This window comes from Channa argus, chromosome 1, assembly GCF_033026475.1.
Source record: "Channa argus isolate prfri chromosome 1, Channa argus male v1.0, whole genome shotgun sequence".
Taxonomy (NCBI): Eukaryota; Metazoa; Chordata; class Actinopteri; order Anabantiformes; family Channidae; genus Channa; species Channa argus.
The window spans coordinates 15543471-15562818 of record NC_090197.1 but is presented as its reverse complement, the minus strand read 5'-3'; the positions used below and the strand labels follow the sequence as shown (position 1 = coordinate 15562818).

General features: G+C 39.5%; 2 protein-coding genes across 2 annotated transcripts; both read right to left on the bottom strand.

Moving 5' to 3' along the window:
* Nucleotides 1–1846: 1846 nt before the first annotated feature.
* rbm24a (RNA binding motif protein 24a) lies at nucleotides 1847–12154 on the bottom strand. Its single transcript, XM_067500951.1, has 4 exons — nucleotides 11709–12154; nucleotides 10382–10505; nucleotides 9954–10008; nucleotides 1847–3089 (listed from the first exon to the last, which is right to left on the bottom strand). Exons 1-4 carry the CDS (start codon nucleotides 11874–11876, stop codon nucleotides 2741–2743), a joined length of 696 nt encoding a protein of 231 aa, XP_067357052.1. The 5' UTR covers nucleotides 11877–12154; the 3' UTR covers nucleotides 1847–2740.
* A 1812-nt stretch (nucleotides 12155–13966) lies between these two features.
* Nucleotides 13967–17781, bottom strand: stmnd1 (stathmin domain containing 1). Its single transcript, XM_067481543.1, has 5 exons — nucleotides 17557–17781; nucleotides 16002–16155; nucleotides 15758–15906; nucleotides 15033–15164; nucleotides 13967–14893 (listed from the first exon to the last, which is right to left on the bottom strand). Exons 1-5 carry the CDS (start codon nucleotides 17623–17625, stop codon nucleotides 14546–14548), a joined length of 852 nt encoding a protein of 283 aa, XP_067337644.1. The 5' UTR covers nucleotides 17626–17781; the 3' UTR covers nucleotides 13967–14545.
* Between the last annotated feature and the right edge of the window lie 1567 nt (nucleotides 17782–19348).

Sequence of the window (19348 nt, the reverse complement as noted above, 5' to 3'; positions counted from 1 at the left end):
TTTCAGTTTTATATTTTGAATGAATTAAAATATCTTTGTAGAGTTTTCTGTTTTCACTTTGACATGAATCTTTTTGTACTTTTTGGCAAAATAGACAAGTTAAACTATTTTCAGTAGTACTCCAAGGATGCCAATAAATTCTCATAGTTCTACATCATCATTTTAAATGAAGAAACAAATTTAATTTTGTCATGAGTTAGCATAACTGCTGATTTCACCCATAAGGCCTTGCTGCTTTGATGTCATGGTCACCCACCTGCAGTACATGGGCCAGTGTCATGTTTCACCAGGAACCAAAAATACTCCCAGGAGTGGTATAAAAGAAGTCAGAGATGCAGCAGGAGACTCTTTGTTTAAAACGTGAATTATTGATTGGAGGACAAATCATTGATAGAATGAGGTCTGAGAGACTTAGTTATGTGTCCGTTGTAGCCATGCAAACCATGGGTGTGACCTGCAATGTGAAGATCCTCGGGATTGTTTCACACTATGTATGTGTGCAGCATCTGGCTTAATATGAGAGGTGTTTTATATATATATAAGCTCAAATGAAAAGAAATGTCACCAAGCCTTTTAAATATAGAACATTTTATTCCAATTGGAGTAGATTTTGTTTTAATATCAACAGGTCCTTTGCATTTAAATATTAACACTTTACCAAGCCTTCATCCAGTGACAATGAAAAGCTTTCTAAAAAAGTATTTTTGTCATTTATTTATCATATTTCCCTTGTAAGAAATAGTTCAAGTATAAAAATTCCCAACAGTGTAAAATAGCCCATCTGATGAATATTAAGCAAATGAAGCACAGCTACTGAAACCTCGACGATGACGACAATACATTCTAGTGGAGAAAGCAGCATGTTCGCTTGTTTTTGTCGTAATTATTATTATTTTTCTCTCATCTAAACAGTAGACAGTAGAGTCAGAGTACAATCTGAATGTAGGCCTGCATTTAAATAAAGTTATTTTATACAAAAGGCATTAAGCTAATAATTAATGTCATGTTCTAAAGAATCAAAAAGATGCAGTGCACATAACATCTTAAATAACTACTATATCAACATTTTTGGTTGAGTATGTTAATAGTAATAATAATAATAATAATAATAATAATAATAATAATAATAATAATAATAATAATAATAATAAAAACAATAAAAGTTATAATAATATTACTAAATCTAATCAATAACTTATATATGCCTTGAGATGAGTACATAATAATGTTATTAATACAGTACCGCCACTAAATCTCTACTCTCAGAGTGTCAACATAGTCAACCCTCAAAAATAAATATCTTAAATAGTAAATATTTCTCTTTTTTTGTTTTGTTTTTTCTTCCTCTTAAATAGCAGTAAAAATGTAAGGCACACAGACCAACATAACATCCAACAGTAAACCCCTTCCTCTTCACCCCACCTGGTGTTCTTGATAGACATGAGGCAGGCCAGTTGTTGGGGTGGCTTTGGTGAAAGTGTGTGTTTGTGAGTGTGTACCTGACACCAGACTACAGCAGCACAGAGGTGGAAGTGCTGACAGCGGCAGGGCCAAATGACTGGGGGGCTCTCTGTTGGGTGGAGGGGCTGTAGAGTTGGTTCCCAAATGGGCCCAGCTAGGGATTAAAATGTGACAGCTCAACAAATGAGCACAAGTGATGCGTTCTTTCCAGAGCGATCTGTCTGTGTGGCGCTGAAGCAGCTCTGTCCACCCCCACCAGCAGCTGCTCCATCTCTGCCTCTTTCTTTCTTTCTTTGTTTCTCTCTTTTTCTTTTCAGAGAGAAACACAACTGTGCTGTCTTTGTCTTTAAGTGTCATGCGTGCATGTTATCAGTATACGATTTAGTGTTTGTCATTGTCTGAAGCTGTTTTTAATCTCTCTTCTTTTGTCAGTGCCTTTGTTTTGTTTGCCAAGTTCCTGTTTCAGTCCAAGAGTCAAGTCAGAATTGATGACATTTTCAGTTTTTTCTTTCTTTGTGTTGTTGTCTCCTGGTGATTTGCTTGCTTTACATAGATGAAGAGGTCAAGACACACAGTAAAAAAGGGACATTCAGCATCAGGAAAATAAAAGGTAGTTCTTCAAATATGTGTGACACAACAAGCTAGGATTCCTCGACTTCCTGACAGAGGTCACAAAATAAACGGTTGGAAACGGTTCCATTTCCCTGATAATCAGAAAATATCAACTCGAAAAAATGCACTTGAAAAGACAAAAAGGACAAGGAAAGCCCTCAGTGTGTAACAATAACAATAATAAATATAAATGTTATGAGGGCATCAAATAACCTAATGTTAAAGACAGCAATAGGACTTAAAGGCTTAGTTCGACACCTATACCAACCACAGGGATTAGTTCCTGCATTCTTCTCTAGAAATAAGTACTCTAATACAATGATAATAGTAATGATAATGATAATATTCATAGTAATAACAAAAACAATGATAGTAAATACTTTCCATTATTTGTTCTGCGACTTTTTTTCATTTTCAGATTTTTTTGGTTGAAGCACAGCAAGTTGGAAAGTTACTGTAAAACATTCCCACCTCACCACCACCACCATCATCATCTCCACCATCACCATCATCACCTTTTTTAAGCAACTCTTTCTTAGAGTCGCTGACACTCTCACCCTTAAAGACACTCTCTCTTCCTTTTTCTTTGCAGCTCCTTCTGCTGACCAATCAGCCGCGGCCAGGGCCGGGCCTCCCATTTCTGCTCGTTTGATGGTTGCAGTGGCTGCTATTGCATGCGGTCAGCTTGCAGCTGCTGTGGCTGATATTGGCTGAAGGCAGCGGCGGCAGCCGCGGCCGAGCCTGGGGTGGCGGTGGCTAAAGGTTGCTGGACTGCGTAGCTGTAGCCAGCAGTGGCCACATATCCTGTGGCTGCAGGGGAGGCAACGTAGGGATACTGCTCATATGCAGCAGCAGCAGCGCTGGCTGCAGCTGCAGAATACTGCGCATAGGCTGCTCCGGTGTAGTCGATGTAGGGGGAGGAAGCTGTTGCAGGCGCAGCAGCTGTGGGCTGCACATGAGGGATGACCACACTAGGCTGCACAAATGCCTGAGGATACACATAGTGGGCCGGGATGCTGTGGAATAAGCACACATATGAAGGGTTAGTGTCATTTGTGACCACACACCAAATTTAAGAGACACACTAAGCCAACGTCAAAGAACAAATGACGACAAAGGCCGAGTGTTGCAAAGTCTCATCTCACCTTCGTCCGGACCAAAACTGTCACCTAAACATGCTGCAAAGACTACAACCAGCATCTATGTTATGCACCTGCATGGGTGAAAATAACTAATTTAACCAGGTGGTGGTGGTCTGTGTTTGTCGATTAAAAATGGGAAAGTGGAAGATAGGACTACATCTACAAACCATACACAAAGAAAACAGCTAATCAAAGCTAACAGAATATATGTGCTAATGGACTTTTGGCTTTAGTCTTTGGGCGTTCAAGCCCCTCTTTTTGGTCCAGACAAAATTGACATGAGGCAAGGCAACAGTCAGTTTTCTCACCACTAATTATTTGATGTCAGCTTGGCCTGCCTCTACCCTAAGATCCCCCAAACCACCCTAAAACCTAACTTCATCACACTGCGGCCAAGCACCCTACCACCCCCCAGCCCCAATCCAATTCACCCCACCAGTCAATAACACCAAGGAAATGCCTGCTAGTAGGGATTAGAACAATATAGGGTTGCCAAAATAGACATCTCTGTGAAAAGAAGATTGAAAGGTGAGAAAAAACACCCCGAGGCTGCATATTTAGCCTCTGGCTCACTGAAATGCACATTTGTGAACAAAAGTGAAGCCTGGTTGATGATGTCTTCTTCTTCATGGGATACAACAATGTCTGGTTCAGTTTTTACTGTTTTGAGTTTGTGTTGCGAAAACAGAACTACAGAGAGGCAGAGTCTGTGGGTCACATGTGGATTTGGCTTTGGTGCCATCGTCCTGCTTGCTGGAGAGCAAGCAGAGTGTGTGTGTGTGTGTGTGTGTGTGTGTGTGTGTATGTGGGTGGGGGGAGGGGGGGTTGCAGGGGCTGGGGTGTGGACAGAGGAGATGAACCCAGGGAGGCATTGTGAAAATGTCACTGCCACTTTGACAGCTGGACAGTTTTCAAAAAGGGATACTGCTAGCCATTTCCCTCTCTGTGTAGGGACAAAGAGCCGGGAAAGCAGCGGGGGGAGTCGGGACTAGGCCCTGCACCCAGAGGGATGTTTTGATTAAATAAACAATTATGAACAATGAGCACATTCTGCCCTCCATCACATACCCTTATCCCAACCACACAGACTCTATAAGGTCTGTGGCACAGTGAGTATGAGGGGAGCTTTTGATATTCAATGGACCATCTGGTTCAAAGAAAGTAAGTGTTAACTTCTATGGAAGGAAAACTCTTGAAAACGGACTTTAATTGAAATGGTCTAAGCAGTGTCAGGCTTGGACAAATTTTATACTAGTTGCACAAGACTCCAACAAACTGTAGGTGAGGTAAAAAATCTGTTAAGAGAGAATCCAGGAATTTCAATATAATCTGCTGAGTCTGCATAAATGAACATCAGGATGTGAGTCTAGACTGGGAGAGATAAAAGAAAGGTGCAGAAAATAAGTTGAAAAGCAGGATCTATCATGGCAACCCTATTGTCAGCACGCCATTATCCAATCCAATCCACATGTCAACCGAAAACACAGGGCTCACAGAAAAACAGGAAAAACAAAACAACAGCAAGGCGTCAGAGAGGAAGAAATATGTAAAAATAGTCCACCTAGACTAGACTGATTACAAGAATGACAACTACAAGAATGACAACAACAAGGACACAGCACAATCACTCATCTGAAAAGACACAAGAAAAAAAACCTCACACACAGGTTAGGCTGATTTATAAAAGCAAGTCACAAAATTTCTGCATTGAAAAGATTTGTTGTTTTCAGCACTTTAACTGGAAAATCCTCCGAAACTGCATTTTCATCATCATGTGATGCTGACACGCGCACTTGGCAGGGAAAGGCAGGTTTCCAGGAAGATGTTACTATTATATTATATGTCTCTAAAACTGGGTGAATAGGAGTCTCTGATAGACTGTTCATTATCTGTAATCCCTGAATTATTCACTTTCAGTAAACAGGGAGAAAACTCCTCTGGAGGTGGATGACGTAATGACTGAAACAAAAGCGCAGTAATAGTTGAACTGATGTGATACCAGCTCCCAAAGATGCAACATGTGCAATTCATTATCTCAAGCTTTCAAATATTATGATAATTTTCCAGAAGCTGCACTTTCCCACAGACACGTGGCATATGTGGGCTTGTCAAAGAGCTGTTATTATGGCCTTGACTCATTTTCATTAATACTGAGTTTATTTCAAACAGATCTGCGGCATTTTATTCACCAACAGATCCCCCTCTGTGTTGAAGCACGCTGTTTGGAAGTTATTTAAATTTGCATTTTTCATTAGCCCCTCCTCTGATTGGCTGGAGGTGTGGCCTCCAATTTTACCCCACCTCACCAACAGAAGCACAGCCTAATTATTAATACATATTCTTTCACACAACTGCTACATAACGGTGGCCATTGAAGATGTACATGAACTAACACAGCAGTTACAAAGCGATCTGCAAACTCAATTTTGATCCTGAATGAGATGGGGAAAAATCTGGTATAGCTTCCTAACAAGTAAAAATCATTTCCTTCAGTAAAAGGACTTTTATATTCCTTCAGCTGGATAGGAGAATGAAGCAAAATTCATGGCTGGGGTTGCTTAAAAAGTTTGTCTTTAGTTTGTTCTTAAAGCACACTTCCAACATCCTGCCTTCCTCTTCACCCGGTTGCCACACAAACTTCACAAAACTCATACTTGCTGTGTACCATTCTGTAACCCCTCAGTGTAGCAGGGCTGGGTTTATCCTCATGTGTCCAATGTGAGGACCCATGTGACATCACACTGGAAGGAGCTTCAACACCGCTTGCACTCTAGGCCAGAGATTCAAATATTTAAATAACTTTAAAATGCAGTGGAGACAGAGTTCAGGAATTCGACTGCTCAGCAGGGCCTCACCTTAATCCACCTTAAATCTCCCTTTTTTGTTTTCCATTATACCAACTTTTTAACAAATCCTGTTTACATTAACTTGTAATTATAAATTTTACTTATGTCGACAAGTTAAATAAACCAGTAGACTGTAATTAAGCAAATAAGACTATTAGGGAAAGTTTAAAAATGTGATGTTATTTTAAATCATAGAGAGAATCTATCAGTTAGTAATAATATTACACAATCATAATCATTAATTTGATATTTAAAGAATTATATCCAAGGTCATCGTTTTGTTTTCATGGTAAATGTAATATACAATATACATTTCAGAAATGTCACTATATTAACGCTAGTGCAGGTGTTTTTTCAATTTTTAAAACTCCCACTGCATTGAAAGATTTTAAACATAGCAATACAAATACTGTATGGGGGAGATGGTGAAAATAATAAAATTCACATATGAACAATATAACTAGAAATGGACTGAGCTTGTGTTTTGTCAGTTTGTTTGTTTGTTTTGCCAAGTTACACTCACCAGTTTCTGCTTATTTAATCCATAAAATCCTGAGATTTTGTACAGAACATTCAGAAAGTATTCCGACACGCTTCACTTTTTAAAATTTTGTTACGTTGCTGCCTTATAGTACTGTACCTGATAAGTGCAACTTGAAAACAGAATTTTAGAAATTAATGAAAAAGGGAAAACTAAAATATCACACTGGGCTTAGTGTTATATCAGACCTGTTGCAATACCACTTTGTTTTACACTTTTTAGCTAAGGTGCCTCCCATTTCTCTTGATCATTGCTGAGATGTTTCCACACCTTAATTGGAGAACACTTGTGGTACATTAAATTGATTGAACATGATTTTGAAAGGCACACACCTCCTGTAGAAGGCCTCACAGCTGACAATGCATACTCTATTTGAGCAAAAGCCATGAGGTCAAAGAAACTCCCTGCAGAGCTTAGAAACAGGATTATTGTAAGGCACAGAGCCTGGGTCACTCTAAATAAGCTCCAGAGATCCTTTTTGTAGATGGGACAAAGTTCCAGGAGGACAACCATCACTGCAGCCCTCCGCCAATCTGGGCTTCAATTCTAAATGTATTTCTGGAGGAAGCCAGGCACCACTCATTCCCTGCCCAATACCATCCCTACAGTAATGGTGGCAGCATCATGCTGTAGGGGTGTTTTTCAGCAGCAGGGCCTAGAAACTGGTCAGGGTTGAGGAAAAGTACAGAGGTATCCTCAGTGAAAGTGGGTTCCACAGTTCTCAGGACCTCAAGCTTGGCTGAAGGCTCACAGGTCATACAGAGCATACACGAAGTATGACACCAATCTAAGCACATACCCAAGACAACAAAGGAGTGACTCAGGGACAACTCTGTGAATGTCCTAGAGTGGCCCAGCCAAAAGCCCTGACTTAAACCCTGAAAATGGCTGTCTGCCAACAGTCCCCATCCAACCTGATGTGAGGCAGTAATTGTCTAAGGTGCTTCTACAACACACTGAGTAAAGGGTTTGAATACTTATGTATATTTTATATTTCAGTTTTTTATTAATATATAGTAGTTTATTATTAATATATTTACAGACAATTCTAAAATTCAGTTTTTCCCTTTGTCATTATGGGGTACTGAGTGTGGATAAATGGATTTATATGAATTTGAAACAAATGTATCGGGGTGCAACAGGCAGAAGAAGGTTTGAATTCAAAATCCTCACTCAAAAATGTCTAAATTGAAACCTGCTCTCAGGGAAAAGACATTATTTTTAGCAGCTAAAGTCAAATGTTCTTACAGTGAACTTTGGGCTTTTTAATTTTGTTAATTTCTTTTAACAACATAATGTCTTTGACTTTCTATACAGTGTTGTTCAGTTCAAGAAGCTGGGATGTTATACTGCTGCTGGTGTCCTCTGATTGGTGAATGTCTCCTGAGTAAGAATTTTTTTAGTTCACATAAAAAGTGCTATTTATATAAACAGTAGAGACAGAAAAGCCTGTGATTTTAAGGATTCACAGAAACTCAGAAACGGACTTGACATGACTTTCCTTATATAATTTGCAAAGCCAGGTTTAACAGGATGATGATACACTTCTGGGTCAGATCCAGTGGTGTTTTCTTGAATCTCACTTTAAAGAGGAGTAAAAACAGCCAAACCTGAGCATACACAGGACTGGAGACAGTGAATGATAGATAGTGTGAAAACGTGTTCTGCATTAAATAATCTGTCCCTGCATGCCCTTAAATTCTGGACTTGCTGATTGATCTGTGCTCAGACTTTTCTTACTTTTCCCCAGTTATTTACTCCATATATTTGAAAGCTGCATGTTTATGTACTGTTTGTAACAAACTGATAGATGTTTCTGGTTCCGATGAGATGGATAAGTACATGACAAAGTTCTAGATTTGTTTTGCCACTGAAACACTAACCCTGACTTTGTTTAAATGGCCCCTACTCTGCTTTTACATGACAGAGAGAGATGGCTCCCTCACCCTCACTAGAACCCCCAACACACATTCACACAACACAGAGCTTCATGCGACTGCAGCGTCAGCATTCGGGGCTTTGTGTCACAATGGGTGCGTTTGTTTTTCTTAACACCCCAGGCCCATGTGACGAAAGCTCACTGCGAGAGAATTATAGAGAGAGAGAGAGAGACATCCAGACATTTGTTTGTGTCACATTGGAGACTTTGGTGCGCTGAGCTGGGCTGAAAATGAGCGTGCATGGGGACGGACAAAGCCACAGACAAACACAATAAGAGCACATATTACTATGTAACAAAGGCATACTGTCACCAGACCACATATAGCTTATAGGAGAACTGACAGACTCATCATTCATTCATAGACATCCACATCCAAATGTACAGCAGCACTACTTGCCAAAAATGAAATTTGGTGCAGAGAAAGCAAGGAAACAGACAGGACAGCAATGAAACGACAAAGCAAGAGACAGAGAATTTGTCTCTGACACGTTGTGTTAACGTAAGAAACTGCCACTAACACTAGGAAGATGCTGTAAGTACATGCAAAAAATTATTAACGGCTAAAGTGTGAGGGGCAGGAATAAGGAGAGAACTAAGGTAAAAAAAAAAAGACCACTCACTTCACTTCACCACTCACTCCAAGAAGACATGAAAACATATGAAACAGCAAATCCTGTTAAACAAAACAGGCCAAATACAAGCTAAAATAAAAAAAAAACTTGGTCTTTTTTGGCAAAGTTAACACGCTTCCACAAAAGACAAAGAACACCCCAAAAATTCAGTCAGTTCAGCTTTTTTTTTTTTTTTTTGGTCATTAAAGTAAGAAAGCACACGGTTTAGCTAACAACACCACTTCATAACTGCACACAAAGCTCTAAGTTCTATTCAAATAAAAGAAAAAAGGTCAAAAATCAAATAAAATCCACATACATGCATCTATAATCACCATTTTCACAGCTTGTTTGTGTGTGTTTGACTCTACAGGTAATTCCTTTCTCTGATCTGTGATTATGTTCGCAGAACTATTCCACAAACCAGCACAGCTAGCTTAACCGAGAGCCTGTCGAACCAGAGAAAGATAGATAACATTGAGTCAAGCTGCAAGTTTCCATCATCACACACACGAGTATTAAGACACACTCACACACTTTCACACACTGTGTCTCGGTTTTTGGTGGACAGTAATAAATATACAAGATACATACTACTTCTTGTCCACCTCTAATTATCATCAATTATTAATAACTAGGGATAAAAGGGGAATAAAGACAAAATATACGCCTTTAATATCAATTATAACAAAGGAAACATAAATCCAGAACCTGTTTTAAATTATTGCTTTCATGTTCTGTCTCTAGAGCAATGAGCATATAAACAATCTACTGATCTGTTGAAGTGTATGTACTTACCCATAAGGCCTTTGGATGAAGGCAGGGTGAATCTGGGGAACACCAAAAGTAAAACCTGCGAAGCAGAGGAAATAAGTAACTGAAAAGGTCACTGAAACACTGAATATACAGCCTCCCTACATGTCACTGCATCTGCACAATAAAAAATAAAACAACAAAAAACAAATGAGCCCTCAGGTGAAAAAAAGACTGAGTTGATTTTCTTGTTTTGTGCTTTGCTAAAAAAACAACTACACTTAAAAATCCCAAATAAACACAGCAGGGGCAAAGGTGTTTTCTACAGGTAGATACAAAAACAAAAGTCTTTTTGGAGTTAATGTAAGTGCTTGGATGATTATTGTTGAGCATTTGCTTTAAAAAAAAAACATATTCCGAATGGAAAAAGTTTTTAAATTTGTTTTCATTTTATATATTATTATTTGGATCACCTGGCTGCATCACCCGTGGTTTGGCCCCCAGGTAGGCCAGGTTGACATTGGCCTTCCTGCCATCAATGATTGGGTTGGGGTCCTTACAAGCCCGATCTGCGGCTGAGCGGTCCGACATTGTCACCTGACAGAGGAACACACACAGAATGGGATAGATTTAGTTTATTGAGGCCAGTGCGTACAAATAAGGTCGATATTTTCTTTTCTTGCAGAAATAACAGGTCGCCATGGCAGCAACAAAAACATGCATGATTTACAGAAATTAGAGTGGGAAAACATTTTGTATGAGTGTGTGGGTTGTGGGTGTATGTTTGTCTTCTGTGTGTGTGTGTGTGTGTGTGTGTGTGTGTGTGTGTGTGTGTGTGTGTATGTGTGTGTGTGTGTATGTGTGTGTGTGTGTATGTGTGTGTGTGTGTTCATCATTAACAGCAGCCAGAATTTGGCAGCACACACATACATCCATCGTCCTCATGTGGATGTGTTAAAACTAGCAGCAGGGAATGAAAAGATGGCTGGAGTGACTGACTGACCATCGTTCCAGTATTGTCCCATTATATATTAATATATCCACCTGTGATTTGTACAAAATATTAGTTCTACATACAAATACACATGATAGCACATGTCCTTTGTGACTGTGCAACTTTGTACTTCATCAAAATACACAAAATGATATTAGCTGTAATAATAATGGTAAATAGTTTCTGATTAATCCAACTAAAGCCCCAATTTGGTGTCCCGATCTCTCTGTAAATACCCTGTGTGCACGACCCTCTAAAGTTGAAATAAACAATCACTAAAAAGAGATACTGTAAACATACTGGCTCACTATTAAATGTCTGGCAGATTTATATCTCTGCTCTCTTTTTCTGCAGATCCCTTTTGTCTGTCAGGTTTTATGACAAGTGGGAGTCTGATATTTTTCCAACCTTGTAAACAGTATTTAGATGATGAAACCTACGTAGCTGTTTTAGAAATCCTCTCAGTAACATCGAAACATCATCATGTGTTTTTTTTCTCAGCCCACCAGAGCTGTCAGGCTGAGGGCAGCTCACTTTTAAAGCGTGTCAGGGCGCATACCAACGCTCAACAAGTTGGTGGGTGCGACATTGCAACAGAAGCCAGTGACAAATTTAAGCAGGTCCTGCTTATCAAAACATAAACATCCCATGACTGCAGGCATATTCATGTTACTCATGATGTTTTGAAAGACAGCAACAGAAGCGCACACTGACACAGACCCGCGATGGAAGTCATTTTACATGCGTAAAATGTGGAGTAAAAACATGTGTGAAAATGGATAAGTGTGATATTAAGTGACACTTACGAATCCATAACCCCTCGACTTGCCGGTCTGTCTGTCGGTAATGACCACGGCTTCTTCAATCTCACCAAACACCTCAAAATATTTCCTGAGACTCGAATCCGTGGTGTGGTAGGGAAGACCCCCGACAAAAATCTTCGTATAGGTCGTGTCCTTTTGAGTGGTGTGCATCGTTAGTGCAAAATACAATAAATGGAACAGTAGAAACAATAGTGCAATGTCTCCTTATCAATAGTTCTTTGGATGAAGAGAGAAAAGAGAGATCAGCTGGCTCTGTAACTTTTTCGGCAGAGAAAACAAAACAGAGACTTGACAAAAACGAAGCCCGGAGGTAGATTTATCTTCCGGCAGTTAATAGAGGAGTTAAATGGAGCGGATCGTCCCAACGAGACCATCAGGTGTTTCTAGCTCTTCTTCGTAACTCTGCCGTCTAACTAAATAGGTTTGGGGACCATTCCTAAAAGCGCTGCTCCTAACTCCACCCAGCTTTTCGTCCATCTCTACCCGCCCACCGGCGCACACCAACAGCTGGGAAGCCTGCACAGAGAGAAACAGAAAAAAGACCCGGGTCTGTCTTTACTGGAATCGCGGTTTATTAACCGACAGGGCCCAACAAAACCTGATTCCACTGATAATAGAGTGGAGATAAAGGGAAGCAGCAGCTTTTCAGTCGGTCAGTACGGAAAACTGTTCATGTTGGTCTTTACTGTCTTCTATGTGATAAAACACAAATCACAGTTGAACTTCGCAGTGCAAAAGGTCCTCTCTGTGTTCCTACAGGCCTCCTATACAAACAGCCGGCCAGGGGCCTGAGACAGACAGCTGCAGCTTTGAAAGATCTGGCCTCAGATGGAGGTTGACATGGTCTTGGCATGTTCCTTTGTCCTGTGCATTTAACAGTCACTACAAATGTCTTAAGACGATGAACACCATTGGGAGTAACAGGTTTGGGGAAAACATTTTGCATAATAAACCTTTATTGTCTTAAAAAGCATGATTACACGTCACTTAACTTCACTTATATCGGGTAATAAGAAACTAACTTTAAGGTGACTGTATTGCGCCGTGCGTCATAAAATTACGCACAGATAATTTGATAAGCTCCCAGAGATCAATTCAGTCAAGAGTCTCTGCTCATCAATGATTAAAATAAGCTGTGATGCCTGGCCTCCTCTGCGCTGGGCTGCCTGCTGGATCTTCTTAGGAACAGCCGTGATGAGTAATTCATGTACAGTAATGTGAGAGGAAATTCAGCTCTTAATCATTGATGGCAGCTCCGCTTCTTTATGCGCTGTGTGCCTGGTCTACACACAGTATTTCCTGTCACAGCGTGTACGGTGAGTTGACACATTTCAAGCGGGAGCATGATTGTGTTGCATGATTGTGTCATTTGACATTATGATCATAAATTGAAGACGCCTGATCGCACATCATGTTTTGGGGACGCTGACGACCAATCAGATTTGTTTGAGCTACATGTCACCAAAGCAGACAACCCTAATTGGTCTTAGAATTGTTTTGTCTAATAAAACCAAAATCTATATTTTTAAAAGTGTGACAAAAGGCACATTTAATCCCCCTCACACACCTGAATGTGCATTACCTCTTTAAAACTCCAGCTTACAATGAAATGCAACTTGATAGAACCTCTTTTTGTGGCGTCTCAGATCACTCACTGTTTTATTAATGCAGCCACACGCCCTTTAAAATCTAACTGGTGTCGTGAAAAAAGGGGACCAGTGTCGAGTTTCCCAGGCTCAACAATGGGGATCCGGTCATGTTGCATCCCCCTTGTTGTCTCTGTTCATGTGCAGCATGCTGACTAGCCTGAATCCTCTTGTAGTTCTAAAAAAACAACCTGTGCTCAAGTGTTACTTTCTTTCTAACAATTTTAAAAATATTCAATGTGATACTTCCACATGTAAGTGGGAATATGCCTCACTAACAATTAAGTAATTTCCATATTTGGCTGAGCTGTTAGTAAATTGACATAAGTTTTTATTCCAGTTTAAGTAAGACACAAAGATTAGTGCTGTAGAGCAGAAACTATAACTCCATTTGGTTACAGCCTCCACCTGTCAGGCAGAGAAAAGCTGTAGGTCAAAGGTCACTAGAACAGCTGAAAAGCACAGTCACCCAAAGGTCTTGGGAAAAATAATGAAGAATGTAACTTTTGATGTGGTTAAATTAGATGATTTCATAAGGTTTTACATTTTTTGATTGTGACAAATCGCTGAGCCCACACCCTGCTTCTTCAGGGAATAAGGTAAATTTATTGATTAACAACGGTTTGAGCTTACAAGTCTTTTCAAAACAAGGCACATCCTCACCTAATACAAAAACCGTATAATAGCTTCTTTTATAGATGGATTGCACAATTTCAAGTTAGCTAAACTTGACCAAAATAAAAACTTCCCAAAGTACAGCCAATAATAGACTTTTCATAAATAAAATGTAAAAGTCAGTTCGGTATGTTGGCAAAAACATTAAGTGTTGGTAGGAAGTGAATTCAAATTTTATTGTAAAGAAAAAAGCTGAGCTATATTATTACTAAATTTAGGCCAATGCACTTCCCTGCACTGGAAATTGTGTTTTTTAGGTGAAAACAAAACTTCATATCAGCCTTATTTATACAGGAAGTCTAACAACACCTTAATTAGATCATTTAAATCATTTTTAAAAATCATTTTTCCCTCAGACAATACTAACTTTATGTATATATTCGGTGTATATCTAATTTTTTTCATACAAGTTTCAACAGGTCTCGCCTCTGTGCAAAAGGAATTATTTTGGCTCTCTGTCACTCTTACTAGTCATCAGTAGATAATTCATGTGATCATTTAAAATGTCTGCTCTTTTTCTACTACATGTTGAAAGCTAGAGTCACTCTCCAGCTCCCTCAAGGCTGTGAGGAGGTCCCTCGCATCCTCCTCCTCATCACCATCCTCACTCTCCTCTGCTCTGGACATTTCATTTGTGCACTCTGTGCCGTCCCCTCCAGTCTCTTCCGTAAACTCTTCTGCCTCGGCTACTGGTGGATGTAGGAGATCAGGACCGAGAGATGATTCTAATGGTTCCACGTGAGTGGGGGATGTGTCTTTATCTTCGTCTGTCCTCAAGATGGGGGTACGGACATGAACATGGGCTGACTTGGCTCTTAAACGCATCTTTAGCTCATCTTCCCTTAACTGAGAGAAGGTTAAGGGAGCACAACAGTAAATGAGGGGGAAAAAAAACATAAATTATGAGCAGAGCCACATGGCCACACACAAGCACAACCCTCCCACACATACACACACACACAAACACACACACACACACAAATACCTTGCGTCTCTCATCAGCCAGCCTTATCTTTTCTTCAATGTCTTCCCTGCTGGGGAGCGTTTGAGCCTTTTTGGCCTTCAGGGACTCCAGTCTGGCAGGAGGTTGTTGTCTAACCACCCCCCTGTCATTCAGCTTATACACACAAACATGGTTGCTTTCATCAGTTGTGTGGACATGGTGAACCCTGACAATGTGAGTGTGCATCCAGGCTTTGGTCCCAACAATGTAAGGAACAGATGATGCACACAATGACACACAGCAGGGGGAGACAGAGAACACACAATCTCAACACAACAGGTGAGCGTGCACGGTACTTTCTTATGGGACAGAAGTTTGCATTGTGAAGCCAAACTGCTTTCACACTACTGAGACTGAGACCACATTTCACTTTAGGGAGCCTCATGATGTCATTCTATTGTTCAGTCATGCAACAGTGACTAAAAATGGATTAGAAAGCTTCCTGACAATATTACATCTGAATGTATTTTTGTTAGACACATAGCAGTGTTTTTGGAAGTATCCCTGTTTTGGAGATGACTGACTGAGACTGAAATATATACAAACAAATGAAAAGTTACTTTAAAGCAGAGACACACTTTTTTCACAGGATTTATGAATGAAGAAAAACATATGCTAATATCACAACAACAACAATAATAATAATCCAGTCTCATATCATAACCTTGACTTAAACCCACCTTAACTACTGCAAATTAGTTACCCACCATGATGCTAAAAGCTTCTCCAGCACTTCTACTCCTTCCTTTGGTTTGTTCCACAGAGATAATGCCCTGGTTCAAAAGCTCCTCCAGGATCTCACTGGACTTTTGACGGTCTTGTGCTGTGGCCTCCTGCCGCAGAAATTCTGGGTGGGCTGCAGTGAGGGAACACACAACATAAGAAACAGAGGATATTCCTGACAAATTTGTCAAACGCACTCATTGGCTTGTGTAATTGTGTCTATCTCACTTTCTCTGATCCACTCAGATGTTAGAGGAGGGAGTTTTCTGGGCACTGCTCCAGGTAACATAGGGATGTCCTTGTCCATCACCACCCCGCTGTCTGTGGTGCCCTTTGACATGGCTGAGTCTCCACAACCACGGAGTTTACTGCCTCTGCCATCCTGAAAACACAGTTATGTAATGAATGCACCCCCCTGCACATCAGTTTTACATCCTTGCCTTTTTCTGTACGGCATCACAGACATGACGTTGTCGTGGTTGCAGTTGTGTGTCGACTCATTGTCATGAACACAGTAGCTCAGGAACCGCAATGATACATGACAGCAAAAATGACATAATCTCAGAGCCTTATTTAGTGACATGGTGATTGTGATAGTATGTTAGACCCTGTGGGAAATACCATGGCAGCTAGAACTTTCAACACATTCGCCATTGGTTGGTATGATGCTCGTGTGATGTGGGCGGTGGCGTGACCTGTTCAGTAACTCGTGGAAATCTGAGCCTTAATCTTATCTATGGTATATTCACTAAAGCACTGTTGTACTTTGGTATTATTCTGAGATACTTTACTTGAGTATTTCCATTTACTCTTTTTCCATTTCTACGTCTACTCATTAAAATCAGCTCAGCCCTGATGCTGATGGATTCGCAATAAAAGTCCAGCAATGTCCTTGTTATTATTATAGTATAAAAGCTTGCATATAAAAACACTTTCACTTTTTATTCTTTTGGTGTTACGCTAACGTATTAGTACTTTTACTAAATATTTCAGTATCATAGGGTGTATATTAGCTTATAAATCAGCTTTTCTCTACATTATTACAGAGTAATAAGCAAATGTTCACGTTGAAAGAAAATCAAAACCTATTACTATTATTATTATTATTATTTTAATATTTGCTTTTTTATTTAAATTTTCTTAATTACCCTATGAACAATACACACAATACACCATATATTTGGGACTTACTTCTGAATTTGCTGCCTATACCAAAAATAATATTGATGTAGAGCCAAACGACACATCACAATCTCACTGCAATTGCCCAAAACATAAGCAATTTGACTTTATAGTGTTTTTGTCTGGGCCTATTGGTCAGATTTATTTTAGATAATTCAAGTAGACTAAGTTGCATTTTGCTGTTAACATAAACTTGGGTACTTTTACTTTATACTATACAAAGTTAAGCCTATATATTACTAAAATACAAATTCCAAGCAGCACTTGCTTTAAAACTTTAAAAGTTGTTATTTCACCAGTGTCACTGACTTTTTTTTTTATATCTATTAAAATTTGGTAACGTTATTAGGACTCATTTTAATAATCAGTTTGAGGCACTATGGTTGTTTTTTCTTCTCAGTCACTAATTATAATAATTATTAACAGCTGCTATGGCTCCTCTGTACATCACCTCACTAAATGCCCCAAACCATAAGTGTACCTAAGTGTGGATACAGTTTTATTTAGCAGTTTTGTAGTTGTAGCAGATCTGAGGTGCACCCCTCAGCTATAAGTGGTCTGAGTGTTAACTAAAAGCGGTGGGTTGTGTGACACAGCCTACCTCGTCTCCATTCACCTCCTCGGGTGTCAATGTTTGCACCACGGTGTCTGTGGAGCTGCCGCATCCCATATTCACCTCAAAGAAACGATGCGAAGCAAGTCCATAAAAGTCATAAGCTTTAATTACACCTCGGCAAGGTTTTTCTGTGTATATGACTCGTACTGCCTGGCATTCCTTTACACGGACAGACAGGCAGTCTCCATGGACCCGTTGTGTTGCTAGGGACCGTTGCTACAATAAATTTGACCCCGGTGAAGAGGTGACACCCAGGAACAACTAACTACAAAACACCGTCCCACCTTATCAGGTGTGTTAATGACAGGGAGCCTTCTGTGACACCTATCAGGTCACCACAAGGACAATCAAACCTTAGGACTGTAAAAATACTGAGGTCAAAAGTTCAAGATTCGCAAATAAATAATAAAAGACCATGAATCTGTTTTTGCATAATCCTCGTTTTGGCAATATGCACCAAAAAAAAAAAAAAAAAACCTCACCACTTTAAGTGGATGCTCAATGTGAGTCTTGCATTATCACTTGCAGATTAAGCCACAAATTATTCCAGAAGATTACTTGGAAATGTATAAATATTTAGAGAAAACTCATGAATTTAAAAATAGACAAGTAAAGTGGCTTAAGCTTAAACTATACACACTCTTAGATGAGGGTTTTAGCTGCATTTAAGTTTCTGTTGCATTTTACTTGCAGTTTCTTTTATTTAACCAGGTAATATCTCTCTGGCCACATCTCAGTGGTTTTGGGTGAAACAATTATGTCTCAATACCTTAAAAGACACAATTAATCGATAATAACAACAACACTTCCTAGTTGATTTAAGTCTGATAGTATTTACGATCTCTTTAAATTTACCCATGGTTACTTTCTCCTTTAATTTTAAGCCCTTTTCAAATGACCCAAAAATCAGACTTTAGGACATTAAACACATCTCATCACACCCCCAAGTTTGGTGGCAGAACCTTTAAGATGGCCTTCTATATATAAGTCAGCCAATGACTAACTGTATAGTGTAAGTGACAGCCAGGACACCACCCAGTGATAGCTTGGATTTCAAATAATCAGCTGAGGGTCACATATACACCAGAATACAGTAATCTAGTTATAAAACCTAGCAGATACCAGCTGTTTAATTTTCAAGTAAAAGCCAAGTGTTTATGATGAGGTTGCCAGTATGAGGTTTGAAAGAAAGACAATCATCAATTAAAAATCAAAGATACCTAAAGGAAACTATTTGAATTAATTCTCCTCTAGACATTAAAAGCTGTCATTAATTTGAGAAAAATAAAACAAAAATCTCAAATTATAGGTTTAAAAACCTCTGCAAGGCCTGCTTATCATTAATTCATATAAGCCAGCGTCAGACCACCGTTTCCAAAAGTGATTCATTATTTTCATGCTTAAGTTAAATTTCCCATATGACTTTTTGTAGTTACCATATTTTTTTGAAAACATCCTTTCAAACATGACAATCAGTAGAAAATAAAATCAGTATTTGATTTTCAACAAGCTAATGTAATTTTATGGTGACAAGCCACAGGTGAAGTCCAACAGTCGTCTTTGTCAGGTCATGTTTCTCCAGTGTGAGGCTGATATGAAGGAGAGACGGAGAAACAGGAGTAAAGAAAACATATTTCCTCTGTGACAACTGAGAACTTTTCAGGCCCTTTCAAGCTTTCTGTAATTCATATGTCAACCAGCATGAAGCAGGGAGCTTTGGTACTGTAGTAAGCTTGATGGTTTCACTTACTGTATATCCTGACTCTAAACGTTCACT

Excerpts from the sequence above, each read along its gene's own strand:
- rbm24a (XM_067500951.1), bottom strand. The coding sequence starts at position 11,876 with ATGCACACCACTCAAAAGGACACGACCTATACGAAGATTTTTGTCGGG. Across the intron at positions 10,009-10,381 it reads ACCACGGGTGATGCAGCCAG|GTTTTACTTTTGGTGTTCCC; the intron begins GTGATCCAAATA and ends TCTGCTTCGCAG. Across the intron at positions 3,090-9,953 it reads TTCATCCAAAGGCCTTATGG|CATCCCGGCCCACTATGTGT; the intron begins GTAAGTACATAC and ends CTTATTCCACAG.
- stmnd1 (XM_067481543.1), bottom strand. The coding sequence starts at position 17,625 with ATGGGATGCGGCAGCTCCACAGACACCGTGGTGCAAACATTGACACCC. Across the intron at positions 15,165-15,757 it reads GAGAAGCTTTTAGCATCATG|CTGAATGACAGGGGGGTGGT; the intron begins GTGGGTAACTAA and ends TGTGTGTATAAG. Across the intron at positions 14,894-15,032 it reads TGGCTGATGAGAGACGCAAG|TTAAGGGAAGATGAGCTAAA; the intron begins GTATTTGTGTGT and ends ACCTTCTCTCAG.